Source organism: Colossoma macropomum, unplaced genomic scaffold, assembly GCF_904425465.1.
Source record: "Colossoma macropomum unplaced genomic scaffold, Colossoma_macropomum, whole genome shotgun sequence".
Lineage (NCBI taxonomy): Eukaryota > Metazoa > Chordata > Actinopteri > Characiformes > Serrasalmidae > Colossoma > Colossoma macropomum.
In genome coordinates, this window is record NW_023495132.1 from 111211 (window position 1) to 129155 (window position 17945).

At 42.4% G+C, this 17945-nt stretch overlaps 2 protein-coding genes across 2 annotated transcripts in view; both read left to right on the forward strand.

Annotated features, from left to right (window-relative positions):
• The window catches only part of LOC118801036 (scavenger receptor cysteine-rich type 1 protein M130-like), a gene marked incomplete at its 3' end in the record, with an annotated part of 49584 nt that extends 31933 nt beyond the window's left edge, over window positions 1-17651 (forward strand). The window contains exons 3-15 of the mRNA XM_036561229.1: window positions 10682-10987; window positions 11181-11252; window positions 11456-11770; window positions 11967-11987; window positions 12093-12254; window positions 12384-12527; window positions 14371-14433; window positions 14923-14985; window positions 15360-15413; window positions 15523-15600; window positions 17261-17323; window positions 17424-17486; window positions 17607-17651. Coding sequence (XP_036417122.1) covers window positions 10682-10987; window positions 11181-11252; window positions 11456-11770; window positions 11967-11987; window positions 12093-12254; window positions 12384-12527; window positions 14371-14433; window positions 14923-14985; window positions 15360-15413; window positions 15523-15600; window positions 17261-17323; window positions 17424-17486; window positions 17607-17651 — 1449 coding nt within the window. The remainder of the gene's footprint in view (window positions 1-10681; window positions 10988-11180; window positions 11253-11455; window positions 11771-11966; window positions 11988-12092; window positions 12255-12383; window positions 12528-14370; window positions 14434-14922; window positions 14986-15359; window positions 15414-15522; window positions 15601-17260; window positions 17324-17423; window positions 17487-17606) is intronic.
• Window positions 7393-9867, forward strand: LOC118801037 (scavenger receptor cysteine-rich type 1 protein M130-like). The gene is made up of 5 exons (XM_036561231.1): window positions 7393-7679; window positions 8314-8620; window positions 8724-9038; window positions 9119-9442; window positions 9634-9867. Exons 1-5 carry the CDS (start codon window positions 7650-7652, stop codon window positions 9762-9764), a joined length of 1107 nt encoding a protein of 368 aa, XP_036417124.1. The 5' UTR covers window positions 7393-7649; the 3' UTR covers window positions 9765-9867.
• Window positions 17652-17945: the final 294 nt, after the last annotated feature.

Here is a 17945-nt window from a genome sequence, read left to right on the forward strand (position 1 = left end):
GATTCCTGACCCGGGGGAGCAAGATAACCAGGTAAGGGACAGCGGTACTGAGATCAGTCTAGCTGGTACAGCAGTGGAGGTGGAAATGGAAGTGGAGACTGTTTTTAAAGTTCCTAATAAAAGAAAGAAGCGGAACCGAGGGAAGGGCACTAAACAGGCCAAAACAGACAGCAGTGCAGTGAATGAAGTAGAGTCTGAGAGCGAAGGCTCTCTGTCTGACTCGGGCTGGTCGGTGTGCTCGCAGGAAGAGAACATGGCTGTGCTCTATAAAGTTGACGATATAAGAAAGTTCTTGCGGGTCACTAAAGGCCAAAGGGCGTCCGTGTTGAAGAGCACTTCCCAAATAGTTCACAGTTTATCCATGACGTCAGGCATTTTAGGAGGGAAGGGTCCTTCACCGCTTTAGAAGTCTACAGGCTGAAGAAGATCCTGACCAGACTTAATAAAGTGAGCACTGAGGATGAGGTCTGACACTTCCTGCCCTCCCTGGTTCAGAATGGCCTCTGTTTTTAGTGTTTTTTGTCTATTTTATTTTTTAATGGGTGATGTCAGAGTGGCGAGTCTGAACATTAATGGGGCGAGAGACTGTGGAAAAAGAGCAAAGCTATATGAGTTGGTGAAGCAGAAGAGACTTGATGTAATATTTGTACAGGAAACACATAGTGATGTCAGTAACGTGGCAGACTGGGCTAAAGAGTGGGAGGGGCTTGCCTTTTTAAGTCATAACTCTTCTTCTAGTGGTGGGGTGGCTGTTCTTTTATCACAGAGTTTTACTCCTTATTCTTATTCAGTGGATGAAATTTTAAATGGCAGACTTTTAAAAGTGACAGCATGTTTTGAGAACACTGTTTCTGTTTTTATTTGTGTTTACGCCCCAACTGGGGGGATGGACAGGATGTCCTTTTTGGACACTCTGGACACCGTAATTGCAGGTTGTGGTCCTGATGAGTTTTTAATACTGGGAGGGGATTTTAACTGTACAGCAGACAGCATGGACAGGAACCACATGGAACCGCATGCTGCGTCCCGTAAGAGATTGTGTGAGATGCTGGAGGCCCATGACTTGTGTGATGTCTGGAGGAACTTCCATGGAGGGCAGAGACAGTATACCTGGGCACATTCAAGAGATAACACACTCTCATTGGCAAGGCTGGATCGATTTTATGGTTTTAGGTATCAACTTTCTGCTTTTACACGCTGTCTTATCTCCCCAGTTGGTTTTTCAGACCATTGTATGGTCCAGTGCACAGTAAGGAAACGTAACGTTAAGCCGCAGAGTGCATACTGGCATTTTAACACTGCACTTTTAGAGGATGCCAATTTTAGAGAGTCTTTTACTTTTTTTTGGGATGTTTTTAGCTCAATGAAAACATCTTTTAGCTCCCTGCTGCAGTGGTGGGACATGGCTAAAATACAAATTAAAGTATTCTGTCAGCAGTACACTCTCAATGTCACAAGGGACATAGCCAGATCTCTCAAAGCTCTGGAGACTGAAATAGTGGCGCTCCAGGGTTTAGCAGAGGCCACAGGAAATCGGGGGCATATTGAAGCTCTGAAAACTAAAAAGACTGCATTGGCTGACCTTTTAGGCATAACAGCACAGGGGGCGCTGGTCCGCTCACGTTTCCAGCGCGTGTCGGAAATGGATGCTCCTTCAAAGTTCTTCTTCGGTCTCGAGCGCAGAAATGGACAGAAAAGGTTTATGCATGCTGTGCGTACAGAATCAGGGGATCTCTTATCTGAGCCTTCTGAAATTCGCCAGCAGACAATCAGCTTTTTCTCAAAGCTGTACGAGAGCGAGTGGGCAGAGGCACGAGAGGTGGAGGAGGGATTCTTCCGTGACCACAGCCAGCTCACGCGAGAGTCTGCTGCAGTGCTGGATGCCGATATCTCTCTGGGGGAGCTGTATGAGGCTCTTCAAGGCATGGAGAATGGTCGGGCGCCAGGTATTGATGGTCTCCCTGTTGAATTTTACGAAGCGTTTTGGTCAGTGTTGGGGCAGGATGTGCTGGATGTCCTCCAGAACAGCATAAGGGAAGGGAAGCTTCCGCTGAGCTGTCGGAGGGCCGTTCTAACCCTGCTACCCAAGAAGGGGGACCTAGCTGAACTGAAGAACTGGCGCCCTGTCTCTCTGTTGTGCACTGACTGCAAGCTGCTCTCAAAAACGTTAGCCTCGAGACTGGGGAAGGTGATGGAGCAGGTGGTTCACCTTGACCAGACGTACTGTGTGCCTGGAAGGTCAATTTTTGACAATGTATATCTAATTCGTGATGTTTTGGAAGTCTCCAGACTATTGGGCTTAAAGACTGGTCTCATTTTTTTGGATCAGGAAAAGGCATTTGACCGGGTTGAACATGGCTATCTGTGGAAAGTTCTGGAGAACTTTGGTTTCAACCCAGGTTTTATAGCCATGATCAAGGTTTTGTACAGTGACATTGAGAGTGTACTCAAAGTTAATGGTGGTTTATGTGCTCCTTTTAAAGTGCACAGAGGTATTAGGCAGGGCTGTGCTCTGTCTGGCATGCTGTACTCTCTAGCTATTGAACCTCAGTTGTGCAAACTGAGAGACTGCATCTCCGGTTTGTTTATACCTGGCTGTTCTACTCCACTGTGTGTCTCAGCATATGCAGACGACCTTGTTGTGATAGCAAGTACCCAGACTGATGTGGATGTTTTAGCTGGAATTTTAAATGATTTTAGGGTTTTATCGTCTGCAAAAGTAAACTGGACCAAAAGTGAAGCAGTTTTAGTTGGTGACTGGGATGGTGGGGAACCCGCGCTTCCAGATGGGTTGATGTGGAGAAGGGGTGGTTTTAAATATCTGGGGGTGTATCTGGGGGACAGTATCTGTAGTGCACAGAACTGGGATGGCATGGTTGAAAAGATTAAAGGACGCCTCAGTAAGTGGAAATGGTTAGTCCCCCAGATGTCCTATCGGGGAAGGGTGCTTGTTATCAACAACCTCGCTGCATCATCGCTCTGGCATAAACTGGCCTGCGTGGACCCCCCACCGAATCTGCTGGCGAACCTGCAAGCCGTGCTAGTGGACTTCTTCTGGGATCGACTGCACTGGATTCCGCAGGGAGTTCTACATCTGCCAAAAGAGGAAGGGGGGCAAGGACTCGTCCACTTGGCTAGCAGGGCCGCTGCCTTCCGACTCCAGTTCATCCAGAGACTTCTTGCTGGTCCCAGTGAGCTGGTTTGGAGGGCGGTATCATGCACAATATTACGCACAGTAGGTGGTCTGGGGTTGGACAGAGCATTGTTTTTAATGAGCACAAAAACACATTGCTGGGTTGCCTGTTTTTTATCGAGGACTTTTTAAAATCTGGGACTTTTTTAATGTGAATAAACAGGCTGGCTCCGCTTTGCACTGGCTGTTGGAGGAGCCTCTTTTCAACGGCACACGACTGGACTTGGAGGGCACGATCACCCCTGCACTGACTAGAGTCTTGTTGTCATCGGGAGTCACAACCCTCCGCCGGCTGGTGGACGTCGCCGGACCAGATCTCACTCGGGTGGAGGACGTGGCTGCGAGGCTGGGGATGAGATCTCTGCGAGTTGTGGCTCAGCTGCTCGAGGGCTGGAGGACAGCTCTCTCTCCTGAGGAACGCGAGCAGGTGAGGGACTACAGTGCAGGGGTGGTCAGTCCTACAGAGCATGACCCATTCCCGGACATCACTATCACGCCGGACCTACAGGACTGTGAAGGCCCCCTTCTGGAGTGTGAGGGGGAGTCTAGAATGAACTTGGGGACAGTGTCTGGTAAGCTGCTGTACAGAGCCTGTGTGAAGGTACTGAATAAGAAAAGACTGCACAGTAGAACCGACACACCATGGCGTGATGTTTTTAATCTGAGTGATGATGTGAAGCCAGAGTGGAGAGCACTGTATAAACCACCATTGACTAAAAAAGTAGCTGACCTGCAGTGGAGGATTTTACATGGTATTGTCTCAGTCAACGCTTTTATTTCTGTTTTAAATCCTGAGATTTTACCACAGTGTCCTTTTTGTCCCCAGAGAGAAACTGTGTTTCATGCTTTTATGCACTGTTTTAGGCTTTGCTCTTTGTTTGAAGTTTTAAAGAATGTTTTTAGGTCTCTTAATGTGACTTTTACACTCCAGACTTTTATCCTTGGTTTTAAATACGTCAAAAGAGAGAAATCCAAATGCCAGCTGATCAACTTCATTCTTGGGCAGGCAAAAATGGCGATATATATCACTCGTAAGAACAAGGTGGCGCATGGTACTGACTGCGAGGCCACAAGGATTCTCTCTAGGCGATGTGGTGCTGTGGTGGGGCCGTGTGCTCAGTGTGCGAGGGTGAGCTCTGCTTCGCTCCTGAGCTCAGATGAGCCAGACTGAGTTTTATTTGTTTTCCTGTTTTTATCTATTTATAAAGTGTTTGTCTTATTTTTATTTAATCAATTAATTTATTTCAATATAGCCTAAGATGACACTTTGTGACGGATGACTGTTTTAAAGAAAGTGCTGGTTCAATAAAGGACCGTCTAAAGTCAAAGTGTCTCTCTCTCTCTCTCTCTCTCTCTCTCTCTCTCTCTCTCTCTCTCTCTCTCTCTCTCTCTCTCTCTCCCAATCTCTCTCTCTCTCTCTCCCCCAATCTCTCTCTCTCTCTCTCTCTTTCTCTCATGTGTGCGTGCCCTCCTTTTCTCTATTTCTTTTTGATCTCATTGATTACTAAAAAAAGCACAATCATTTGATGGCTAACAAAGCCAACCATGGAGCGTGTAACCAAAGCCAGTGATTAAAAATAGTTTCTGCCCAAACTGAGCAGCTACAGCAAGCAACGTTAGGAGTAATCTGAATTAAAATATATATATATATATATATATATATAACTGTTGGTTTTTATAAGTACAGTATGTTAATTGGCATAATAAACACTCACATATATGTATAATTTGTTGTTGCACAAACTCTCACTTTAGTATAATCGCTGTGGTAGTCTGATATGAGAATTTCATACCTGTACATCTCAAAAAGTCAAATCAGGTCTTGTCAAAAGGTCAAAGCAAGACTTGAAATATGTGGGTAAAAACTGTCTTCATAATCTACTGTCATCCAGACTTCAGTGTCCTCATCGCTAGTTTTGGCTGTGTGCATAAACATCTGTCTCTTCTGCCTTCTGTTATGCAGTCAGTGTGAGGTTGGTGGATGGCGGCAGTCGCTGTGCTGGGAGAGTGGAGGTTCTTCATAGAGGACAGTGGGGAACAGTGTGTGATGATGGCTGGGATATGAGAGATGCTGCAGTTGTGTGTAGAGAGCTGGGCTGTGGAGAGGCTGTAGATGCACCGAGTGATGCTCACTTTGGTCCAGGATCAGGACCAATCTGGATGAATAATATGAGCTGCAGTGGATCAGAGTCTACACTAAAGAACTGTAAATCATCAGGATGGGGTAAACATAACTGTGGTCATTCTAAAGATGCTGGAGTCGTCTGTTCAGGTACGCTTATCTGAATTTCGATAATCTATTTAATGAGATTAGCTTTTCTTGTTGTATTTGCCCACTGGTATTTATTAAAACATCACAATACAATTTGTCATGCATCTTTTTTGTCTTTACAGACATACATGTTTTGAAAAATAATTTAAGCTTTTGTACTTTTTAACAAAATAATTTTATCTAAGCGACATTATATCACTTATCAAAAATGGCCTAAACTCTTTAATATTAGGAGTCAGGCTGGTTGGTGGTTCGCACTGCTCTGGGAGAGTGGAGGTGCTTCATGGAGAGACCTGGTCCACAGTGTGTGATGCTGACTTTGACCAGCAGGATGCAGAGGTTGTGTGTTGAGAACTGGGCTGTGGGCTTCCTGTGGAGGTGCTGGGAGCAGCTGCTTTTGGCAGAGGGGAGGGTCAGGTGTGGTCAGAGGAGCTTCAGTGTAGAGGCAATGAATCTCAGATTTACTTCTGTCCAACATCATCTTCACTGAAACACAACTGCACTCATGACAGTGATGTGGGACTGGTGTGTGCTGGTAAGAGGTGTATCTTCACTGATTAGTCTTACATTTTCTTGCTACACATCCAGTTTAAGGTATTCTTTCTCTCTGCTTCTGTGTATCTCTCTGTAGAAATACTTCTCTCTGTTCTGCCTTCTGTTGTACAGTCAGTGTGAGGTTGGTGGATGGTGGCAGTCGCTGTGCTGGGAGAGTGGAGGTTCTTCATAGAGGACAGTGGGGAACAGTGTGTGATGATAACTGGGATATGAGAGATGCTGCAGTGGTGTGTAGAGAGCTGCGCTGTGGAGACGCTGTAGCTGCACTGAGTGATGCTCACTTTGGACCAGGATCAGGACCAATCTGGATGGATGATGTAGACTGTAATGGATCAGAGGCCACAGTGAAAAACTGTAAATCGCCAGGATGGAGTAGAAATGATTGTGTTCATTCTAGTGATGCTGGGGTCATTTGTTCAGGTATGTTTTTCTAAATTGTAGTTTTCTATTAAATGAGAGAAAAAATTGCCATTCACATTTCTTTTCATAGCTTTTAATTTTGGTAAAATAATCATTAAGTTCATTAATAATAAATAATTTTGCCTTTTTTATCTTTCAAACTTGATTATTTGTACTTTTCTCTTCAGAGACATGCATGCTCTCATGGCCAAGTTATGAAATTAATAATTTTGTATCTGGTAAAAAGCTGAACTGTAATTTTTATAAAATCATTATGTTTCAACAACATTATATCAGAAGTCAAGCTACTTGGTGATTCACGCTGCTCTGGAAGAGTGGAGGTGCTTCATGGAGAGTCCTGGTCCACAGTGTGTGATGCTGGCTTTGACCAGCAGGATGCAGAGGTTGTGTGTCGAGAGCTGGGCTGTGGGCTTCCTGTGAAGGTGCTGGCAGCAGCTGCTTTTGGCAGAGGGGAGGGTCAGGTGTGGTCAGAGGAGCTTCAGTGTAGAGGCAACGAATCTCAGATTCACTTCTGTCCAACATCACCTTCACTCAAACACAACTGCACTCATGACAGTGATGTGGGACTGGTGTGTGCTGGTAAGTAGTACATTTGTAGCCTTCAGTAAGATTACATCTCTGTGACTGATTAACTGTAACACAATGTTTTCAGATTACTTTAAAAGCTTTAATTTAAGTAAATATTAAAATGTTTATGCTGTATTTTAAGTATAAAATGTATTTTCTTGAAGTGCATCACAATTGTTTTCAACATTTCAAGCCCAAGTAAAACTAAACATGTTATTCTGATTTCTAAATTATCATTGATGTAAATAATAGTATTTTCTAATTAAGTGTTATTGTGATTTGTGCTTCCCAAACATTTCTCGCAGCACTAAAACTCTAAAATTACTTTTGACTGTGGAATCTCTTTCTCATGTTGTTGTACAGACATTGTGAGGTTGGTGGATGGTGGCAGTCGCTGTGCTGGGAGAGTGGAGGTTCTTCATGATGATCAGTGGGGAACAGTGTGTGATGATGAGTGGGATGTGAGAGATGCTGCAGTGGTGTGTAGAGAGCTGGGCTGTGGAGATGCTGTAGATGCACTGAATAAAGCTCACTTTGGACAAGGATCAGGACAAATCTGGATGAATGAAGTGGACTGTAGTGGATCAGAGTCTACACTGAAGAACTGTAAATCAGCAGGATGGGGTAAACGTAACTGTAATCATGGTGAAGATGCTGGAGTCATCTGCTCAGGTGAGCTGCAATCAGTCATCACCACTACAAATGAACAAATGCCTAATATCATCATTACCAGAATATCAGATTCATTTTCTAAAGATTTTGAGTGTTATTAACTTCGATCTTTTACATTACTGGCTCTCAGATGGAGAACATAAGAGTAATTGTAGAAAATGTGAAAGAAATGAAAATATTAGTTGTGAAATAACAAAGTAGCATATTTTTAAAATAATCAGTTAAAGATTCTTGACTGGTTTCTTGACTAGTTCTTGGCTAGTCTCCAGACCAATAGCAGGACACTGCCCAACACTCCTTTCAACACACAGAGCTCATTTGCTTTTGATTGCAGCCTCTGGCCAGTTATTTTGAATGAAAATCAGGCAGGAAAACTGACAGTATGTAGAAAAGACCCCAGCTACTCATTCTGAGTGTGTGTGCTTGTTTTTATAGGCCTCTTGCTTCATATGAATAAAATGTCATCAAGAAAACTAATCTTTTACATCAATCAGTCAGTTTTTATTATTTAGACCATCAGGACAACTATATCACTGATTCCATCTAAATGTTTTAGTCAAATATCCTCTATCAGCTACTAGCTGCTACTTTTTCTTGTACTGTGCACAGTGTTAATGACCTTCCAATTCCACAGGTCACAAAGTCCAGACTTGCTGGTGGTTTCCATCTGTGCTCTGGGAGAGTGGAAGTGCTTAATGCAAAGACCTGGTCCACAGTGTGTGATGCTGACTTTGACCAGCAGGATGCAGAGGTTGTGTGTCGAGAGCTGGGCTGTGGGCTTCCTGTGAAGGTGCTAAGAGCAGCTGCTTTTGGCAGAGGGGAGGGTCAGGTGTGGTCAGAGGAGCTTCAGTGTAGAGGCAACGAATTTCAGATTTCCTTCTGTCCAACATCACCTTCACATAACTGCACTCATGACAGTGATGTGGGCCTGGTGTGTGCTGGTAAAGCGTTCATTTTTAATTGAGTTCAACTCCACTGTTTGTTACAACATGGCACTGAACTGCTCTTATTCATGTTAATTCCTGTAGTGTCATGTTCATTCAGGTCACACAGGGGCTCGCCTGGCGAACGGCTCTGACTCCTGTTCTGGTCGAGTGGAGCTCCAGTACCTCAATGAGTGGGGAACAGTGTGTGATGTAAGCTGGGATATGAGAGCTGCCAGTGTCCTCTGTGGTCAGCTGAAGTGTGGGAGTGCTGTGGCTGTGTTGGGGTCAGACTGGTTTGGGGAGGGGATTGGCCAGATCTGGGCTGATGTGTTTGATTGTCAGGGGAACGAAACACACCTGTCAAAATGTCCCATTTCATCATGGAGTCGAACTGCATGCTCTCATAAACAGGATGCTGGAGTCATCTGCAGTGGTGAGCTCTTAGAATTGTGTGGTCTATCTCAGAAATGCCTGTGTACAGTTTTTAGTTAAGTGATATTTTTTCTTCTTCAGGTTCCTCTCTGGCATTTCATGAAGGGAGAGTGCGGTTGTCTGGAGGGATGGAGTGTGAGGGGGAGGTGGAGGTGTACTTCAGGCAGGACTGGAGGAGAGTTCTGCTGGACTCCTGGAGTGAGTCTGAGGCCTCTGTGGTCTGCAGACAGCTGGGCTGTGGCTCTGTGCTCAACTTCTCCAGCTCCTCTACATCCAGTCCTGAACACAGACACATGTGTGTGACAGGTTTCAGTTGTTCTGGGAGTGAAGCTCATCTGAGGAACTGCAGCAGCGCACAAGCAGTCAACTGCAGCTCCAGAGAACAGCTCTCCATCACCTGCTCTGGTAAGATAGACAGCAGCTAAATATCAAAAGAGGCTAAGAATATTCTTAAAATAATCTTCCCAAAAATATATTGCAGTATTTATTGTTCATTTCACAGTCAAAAGATTAACTTTCTTCTTTATGTAGATGTCCAAGGAATGAGACACAGCTGTAATGCGTGTTTATGTATGTGTTTGTCTGTCTGTGTGTAGGTAAGTTTAAATCAGCTCACAGCTCCATCAGGCTGGTTGGTTCTGGGGGAGACTGTGCAGGACGGCTGGAGGTTTTCCACAGCGGCTCATGGGGGACAGTGTGTGGTGACATGTGGGACACATATGGCTGAATGAGGTGGAGTGTAATGGGAACGAGACGTCCTTGTGGAACTGCAGATTTCAGCTGTGTGGAGAGGATGAATGTAGACACAAGGAGGACGTAGGAGTCGTCTGCTCAGGTGTGATGATTTTAAAGGAATGGTTCACTGAAAAATCAAATTAACAAATATTTCCTCTTAATAGAAATGTAGTCAGTCAGCCCAGACATGTTTGCACTAAGAATCTCTTTACAAAAGAACCACACTGTGTTATACTGAGCCCTAAACGTGTTTATTTTTAAAAATAACTACACATAATGTCGCAAATGCACTAAAGCAAGTTTTTTTTAAATAAAAAAAAAAGAAATTATGTTCTTTGCTTGTTTCTATTGACTCTCAAGTTATCTACGCATGGGCCTGACTACATTAGTCTCATAACTCCAGTGCAAAGCTTAGGAAGCAAACTTAAGGCACTGTACTGTAATCCTCATGATGATACTGTTGCTTGTGTGGTTCTACATTTTGCCAAAATAGAAAGTTCATGCAGAATGTCATAATTTTCTTGCATTGTAAATCACCAGAAAATTTTTAAGGTATAATCTGATGCGCAGCATAACTGAATTTACGCAGTCTGACATGGAGATTAGCTGTTATTTGCAGCATCTCATGCAGTGTGACATGAAGTAGACGTATAAGACCACTGTAATCACACAGTGTAAAGCCATCTGTAGACATCAGATATATCTAGGCTGATTAACTGTCTTTGGGGTAAAACTGTGTAGATTCGAATTTGCATGGAACCGTACCTTTAAGGAAGTTAATGTCTGTACAAGCAGTGGAGTTTCATTATCTTTTTGAGGGGATGTTAAATATTTCATTTTTAATTGTATGAACTTCCTAAAACATGCTCATTCAAAAGCAAAGTTTAGTATAAGTTCTTTTCCCACCAGAGTTTAAAGAGATCAGACTCACTGAGGGCTGTGAGGGGAATCTGGAAGTGTTCTACAATGGAACCTGGGGTAATGTGTGCTTAAATGGGATGGATGGAGAAACAGTGAGTTTAATCTGTCAAGAGCTGAACTGTGGAAGATCTGGCAGTGAGTCTTGGGCCAAAGCAAGAGTGGAATCGACTCCCAACTGGCTAGACGATCTGAAATGTAGGAGACATGACTCCATTCTGTGGCATTGTCCATCTTCACCCTGGAGACAGAACAACTGTAATAAAGACAACGAGGTGGCCTGGATTACCTGCTCAGGTAGGCAGTTTTTATGTTCATATAAGTAGAGTGTGTATACATTTTTGTGCTGACAATAAAATCATAAAACTGGCTTAAATGGGTTAATAAAATATACATATAGAAATGTAAAATAAATAATGTAATATATAGAAATATAGAAAAACAACTTCATATGTTCAGCGCTTAATGAGGTATCTTTCTGTATTCATAGAAGATGAAAATGATCGTGTATTACGAAGCCGTCTGAAATGCTCCTCATTTCCCCAGCACAGACAGTGCTCAAGTAAGAACTCTTGCAAATAAATGGTCAATATTAATTACATAATGTGTTAATCACAAGTGTTAAAAAAGTAGGACCTTCATAGAATTATTACTGGTAATGTATAAAAAGTGAAAACCTATATTACGTTTAATTGCTGTATTGTTATTAGTTCTATAACTATCACGGTTGATCAGCATTGCTGTATCTCCTCATGTGTGATGTAGATCACCTGCCTCTCAGGCTGAGGGGAGGAAATGGAATCTGCTCTGGGAGGCTGGAGGTGTATCATAATGCTGAGTGGGGGTCCGTCTGTGATGGTCTGTGGGACATCATGGATGCTCAGGTTGTCTGCAGGCAGCTGGGCTGTGGGTCGGCGCTGAGTGCTGATGGGAGTGCTGTCTTTGGTGCTGGTGAAGGGCCTATCTGGCTGAACAGGGTGAAGTGTAGAGGGAATGAGATTCACCTGTGGGACTGTCCTCATTCCCTGAAGAACCACACTGACTGCTCCCACAGGCAGGACGCTGGAGTCACCTGTGCAGGTCAGATGATCCTTCTAAAAATATTTTATCACAGTTTCAAAATCTGGAAGGTTTCAGTAAATGGTGCATTAATGGACTTTTGTTCATATTATCTAATGTTAATTTGCCATATTCAGTGCTTAAAGTGTTCTACATATCAGAATGAGAACTGCAGTTTCTGTATTTACAGGCATTTCTACTACTCCATTTATAACAGCCACCACCTCCAACACCACAGGTATTTTTAATGTCTCTTAGACAGATAAAGACAGATTTTGATACATGTTTCTGAATAGATTGTTCAGAGCTCTGCACAGTTTCTGTTCTGTATTTTTATTTTTAGTTGGTCAGACAGTGAAGACACCAAACACTCTTCTACAAGCTCTTCCAATTTCTGCTGTTCCATCCATCTATCCAGTGTCTCTCCTGGTTCTGGGAGTGGTGCTCTTTCTGGCCTTAGTGCTTCTGGTTGTGCTGTTTTACCAGAACAGAGTGCTCAGGAGAGGTAGAGAGATTCAGAGATCATCTACAATCCACTTTCTGTACATTCTCTAAACATAATTAGTCCTTCAGTCTGTCATCAGTCTTCTCTTCTACTGAACTGGCTTAATGTATCTCTTTGTTTCCTTCACAGGGCTCTCTAAGAGGATGGAGAACATAGTCTATGAAGGCCTTAGAAGAGGGCTTGAGGGAGTCTATGAAGGCTTAAGTAGGGGCACTGAGAGAGTCTATGAGGAGATTTACTGCAGATTCAATACTGCAAGAGCCACTCAAAGGGGTGAGTGTTCTACATGAGACTTATTGTGGTGTATTTATACTTACAATGTAAGATTAGTTGCATTCATTGATCAATGACAATTCATGTGCATTCTTTATTTGTGGGCCTAGCTAAGGAGCTAGCTAACTAATGGATGCCCTTTCTAGTAGAGAAAATGGGATGCAGTCCTGTATAGGGCACTCCTACAGGTGAGTAAACATGAAGAAGTGCCTAATTAGGTGCTCATCTAATAGAGAAGGGACCCTCCAGTGGATATAATGTGAAGCAGAGCTGTAAAGGTTGTCCCTACATGTATGATAAAGTGTGGGGAGTTTCCTTACGGATGCCCCTCCAGTGGAGAAAATGTAATGTGGTGCTATACAGTGGCCCTCATAATGGCGTTCCCTACAGGTGCCTTTCTAATGAAAAAACTCATGAAGAAGATGCTCTTCCAAGTAATAAAATGCAATTAAGAGCCCTTCCAATAGAGAGAAAAAATCCCAGTGAAGAAAAAAAAAAAACAACTTATTGCCATTGTTAAAGACATACATCTATTCCATCCATATAAGTTTTGAGTTTTAGCCACACCCCTCTAGAATGTTCAGATGTCAGAGGGGCTTAATACACAATGAGCTGTAACCCTGACTTACTACTACAGTGTATGAGGGAGGTAATACAGCAAGCTTTCTTTGAGGTTGTAAAGTTTTCCAATGATGTGTTACTAAATACTAATGTATGTTCACTGCAAGTGCCTTTACAGATAGTTGTATCAGATTTTTAGCCTAAATGCCTGGCTGTGGAGCTACATTTACATTGTGGACTCAATTAAGAAATAAAGCAGTGTAAAAATTCTTCCCAAAGGGAATTATTTTAGGGTAATTTGCAGAAATTGCCCAAAGGTTTGGTGTGAACTGCTTTTTCAGTTAAGATTGACTGCTCCTGACCACTAAGCTCAAATCATAGCTTTCTCATTGACATTATACTATCACTATCATACTTTTCTTTGTGTTTTACTTCAGAGATATGTGTAAAATAAACATTTTAAAGGTTTATAGTTCGCTGTGTAATCTGGATCGCATAATAACAATGTTAATCTTAATCAAGGATGAAGATTATTCCATCATACATGATACATCATGTATCACTTTTTTCCATCTATAGAAAAGCTCCCTGATGCTGCTTTTAGGCTTGTCTCACCATGGCCACCTATGTACCAGCACACAGTCATCAGCTAATTCTGTAGCTTTTAAAGCAGTTACTGTCATATGGTCATTTAGGTGAACCTCTAACTGCTGTGGGACACTGTTTTTAAATTGTTCAGGGAGTATCAGCTGCTTCAGAGCCTCTTCAGATACTCTTAGTAGCCCTTTTGACCACCTTATTATCACTGCTGTCCCCTATGGTAGATGCAGGAAAAGACTATTGGTCTTTTCCTGTCAGTGTCTGTGAATGGGAGTTAGCCACTCATCATTCAGCCAGTGCCTCTCTACAAAATGACTTAATACAATAGGTACTGATAGCTAGCTAATATTAGCCTCCACTCCAGGTCATATCAACACATTTCAGCTAAATGTTACCACGCACACCATTCAGTTACCTTTTTTTTAATACAAAAATGTTCTTTTCCACCAGTGTACAAATAAAGATTTGGCACTCACCCAGTATAAAACACTGAGGCTGGTCTCTGGCTGATATGCTTCAGTATATGCAATGTGCACCAACATAAACATTTAATGTTTGCTCAGCAGCTCAGAAATTGAGCCCAAGTCTTAATGAACTCGCAGCAAAGAAAAGATGCCAGGTGTCTAGTTCAAGCAGATCTTAGTGTCATGCAGCATGACAGAGTTCTGCTCTCCTCTAACAGGAAGTCTCCTCTCTGAAGCACAGCATTCAGGATATGAGGAGGTGGATGAGGAGGTCCTCTCAGGTAAGAGCATGTGTACCAGACTACAATTTAGAAGTTAAAGTATCCATTATAAATTCATGTTTCTTCAGCTACAGTAAAACTAACAGAGAAATGTAGAATGATCTAACAAAAATCTGGGGCTGTAAAAGCTTGCATTGTGAATATAGCCTTTATCTTAATTGGTGAGCAACCCTGGTGATGCTTTATGAAAAAAGAGGAAGAAGAGGAGAAAATGGTCAGACACTCATTCAAATTACAAATACAGTTAGTTGTACTTTTGGCCACATTGTCTGATTGCCCCTAAATGCATTAATTGAGCCTAAGAGCTGGTGTGGGCTTTAAATGGCTGCGATGAATTTCGGATTGAAAGCATTGGCAGTAGAATTACACAGGCACACAAATCCCCACAAAATCAGATGGAATTTTTACTACATTTTGGAGATGCTTTCACTGTGCTACACATGTTGGCTAAACAGAGCTAAATGCCAGAGTTCTGCTCTCCTCTAACAGGAAGTATCCTCTCTGAAGAACAGCATTCAGGATATGAGGATGTGGATGAGGAACTTCTCTCAGGTAAGAAGACCTAAAACTATGTTTCACTGACAAATATTACAGTCGCCATTAGAAATTTAAAAATTCATTATAAATTCATGTTTTGTACAGTAATGTTTTTGTACAGTAATCCTCTATCCAGGTTGCTTTATTTGATTTTTTTGTAAATTTTGCTGATGTTTACTGTTTTAGATTCTCTTTAACTGTTCTCAACTTCTCCTTAATACTGACTCTCTAGATGAGATGTTTGTCAGAAATTATTTCTTGCATAATCTGAATGGAGTCACACACTGAAGACTGAATTCTAGAATTGTTATTATTACATTAAAACCCCTCTGAATGAGTATTTTATTTTTAAATGTAATTAAAAGTGATAAGTTATGCTCTTTTTGCAGCAAAGTCTCTGCCTGGAGTGAAATCAGAATATTATGATGATGTCACCACCAGAGGTCTGATAAGCGGGTTCCTTTGCTAATTAAATCCCATGATTTTAACTTTATATTATGTGAAAATATGGCTGCACCTTTTGTAAATTCAGTCTGCTTTTATTTGATTTAGGTGAAGCAGAAAAAGACGACATAGCAGATAACTATGATGATGTCATCACCACTAGACGGATCTCTGAGTGTCTAATAGGTGGGTTTCTGTTCTGGGGTTTTAGTTTAGAACAAAGTAGAAATTACAAAGAAATTAAAAACCATACCAATATAACCAAATAATAAATGCTATAAAAGCAGCAATAATAGAAAATGTGACAGTATTAATTCTGTGGACTGTTTGTTGAGCTGCAGTAAACTGAATTGTATATATGTTTACAATAAATCTTCAGTTCACATACAGTTTAAAATCATTCATTCATTCATCTTCCTACGCCGCTTGATTAAGCTAGAGTTGCTGTATCAGTAGGAAAAGCAAAGAATCCCAGACAACAGTACCGTCTCTGCAGTAAGGAGACTCGTTGTAGAGCCTTATAGCAGTGGGTAAGAATGATCTCACACGGCACTCTTTAACACAGCGCAGCTGTATTAGACGGCCACTGAATGTGCTTCTCTGTTTATCCAGTGTAGCATGCAGAGGGTGTGAGGTGTTGTCCAAGATGACTAACAACTGGCTGAGCGTCCTCTGTTCTGCCACAACCTCCAAAGACTCCAGCTTGACTCCTACAACAGAGCCAGCCTTCCTAATAAGTTTGTTTATTTTGTTCAGAGCACTTTTGTTAATGCTGCTGCCCCAGCACACAACAGCACAGAATAGAGCACTCGCTACAACAGACTGGTAGAATGTCCATAGGAGCTTAGTGCACACACCAAAACACCTCAGCCTCCTCAGGAAGTAGAGACGGCTTTGGCCTCTCTTGTATACCGCGAGAGTGTTACAGCTCCAGTCCAGCTTGTTGTCCAAGTGCACACCCAGATATTTGTAGGTCTCGACCACCTCCACATCAACACCATCAATAGTGTCTGGTGACAAGGCAGGTTTGGACCTCCTAAAGTCCAGCACCATCTCCTTAGTCTTACTGATGTTTAGCTGCAGCTGGTTCAGCTTACAACAGTCCTTCCTGTATTCCTCCTGAATAACACTGTGAATGGAGATGAGCACAGCTACATCTAGTTGGTACCTCTCAGCCTCCGCCAAAAAGCTTCGGCTCCTTTTCCACCAATGAGATTACATCCTACGTGCCAAGAGCCAATTTCCTCCGCAGGTGTCCATGCCACCAGGGCCTTCTTGCCATCTCCCACAGCCTATAAGGCACTGCACCTGTCCTCTATGCTAAACCTTGCGGGTGGTGGGCCCACACGGTCCCCCTATGTTGCCTGTTTGGGCTGAGCCCGGCTGGGTTACCTGTGCTGCCCAGCCACCAGGCACTCGCCAAGGAACGCTACCCCTAGGCCTGGTTCATGGGGTGGGTCTCGGTAACCCCCTCCTGGGCAGGGTATATGATAAACTGCCTCCTTTGACCATAGGGATTTTGAATCGTGTTAATCTTGGTCTTCACTCCAGAAGTGGGAGAGCCTAACAGGAGCATACTGCTCCAGATGACCACACAAGCCCTTCCTCAATGCCAAGACCCCAATTCAGGAAGGGCTTTTTTAAATCGGACTATGACACAAACAAAAAAAAACAAACAAACAAAAAAAACAAAACAAAAAACCCTAGTTAAAAGTTATTAGTGCTAAAGCTAACGTTAGGCTCAATGTCGATATATTCAAAGATAATGTTTCAAACAGCTGATGAAAACCTACAGTCATTCAAAATGTAGCTTTGATCATCTAAATATCTCTGTGTTTTGGTGTAGAGGACGTAGCAGATAGTTATGATGATGTCATCACTTCCGATCAGAGCTCAGCTGTTGAAACAGGTTTGACTTGTAATGTAACAACACTGTAATCTCAAACATGAACACAGTCACTGATGATACTGATGCTGATTTAATGACATTTATCTCTACATTTTGACAGAAGACATGACAGATAACTATGATGATGCTGTTACCGCTGGACCAAACTCCAACATTATGACAGGTACGTTTTACCTTAATTAATACATAATTTCAATGTTAAAAATAATTTAAACAACTTCAATACAGTAAAATGTCTGGTTTGTTGCTTATTGTTAAAATGTATTTTCCCATGTTGGTGAAGGAGATGTTATGTCTGCTGCTACATTCCAGATGAACAGTGTGAAAGGTAGAGTAATTGATTCAAGTGCACAGGAAGTCTAGCAATAAATGAGTTTTGTTATCAATGATAAATAAACAATGTCCTCTTTATTTTGCTGTAGAACCTTTTTTATAAAACCTGCAGTCTTTTTTCATTCATAGAAGAATTGCAGCTACATTTCTTTTAGTAGAGACAAGAAACAGTAGATTAGTGCCACACAGCTCTCTAGACAGGACTGAAGGTAATCAGTCCTCTCTACATCTGTCTAACTGTTCTAAGAATGATGGACAGTGCAGATGCTCAAAACTAAAACAGAATTGG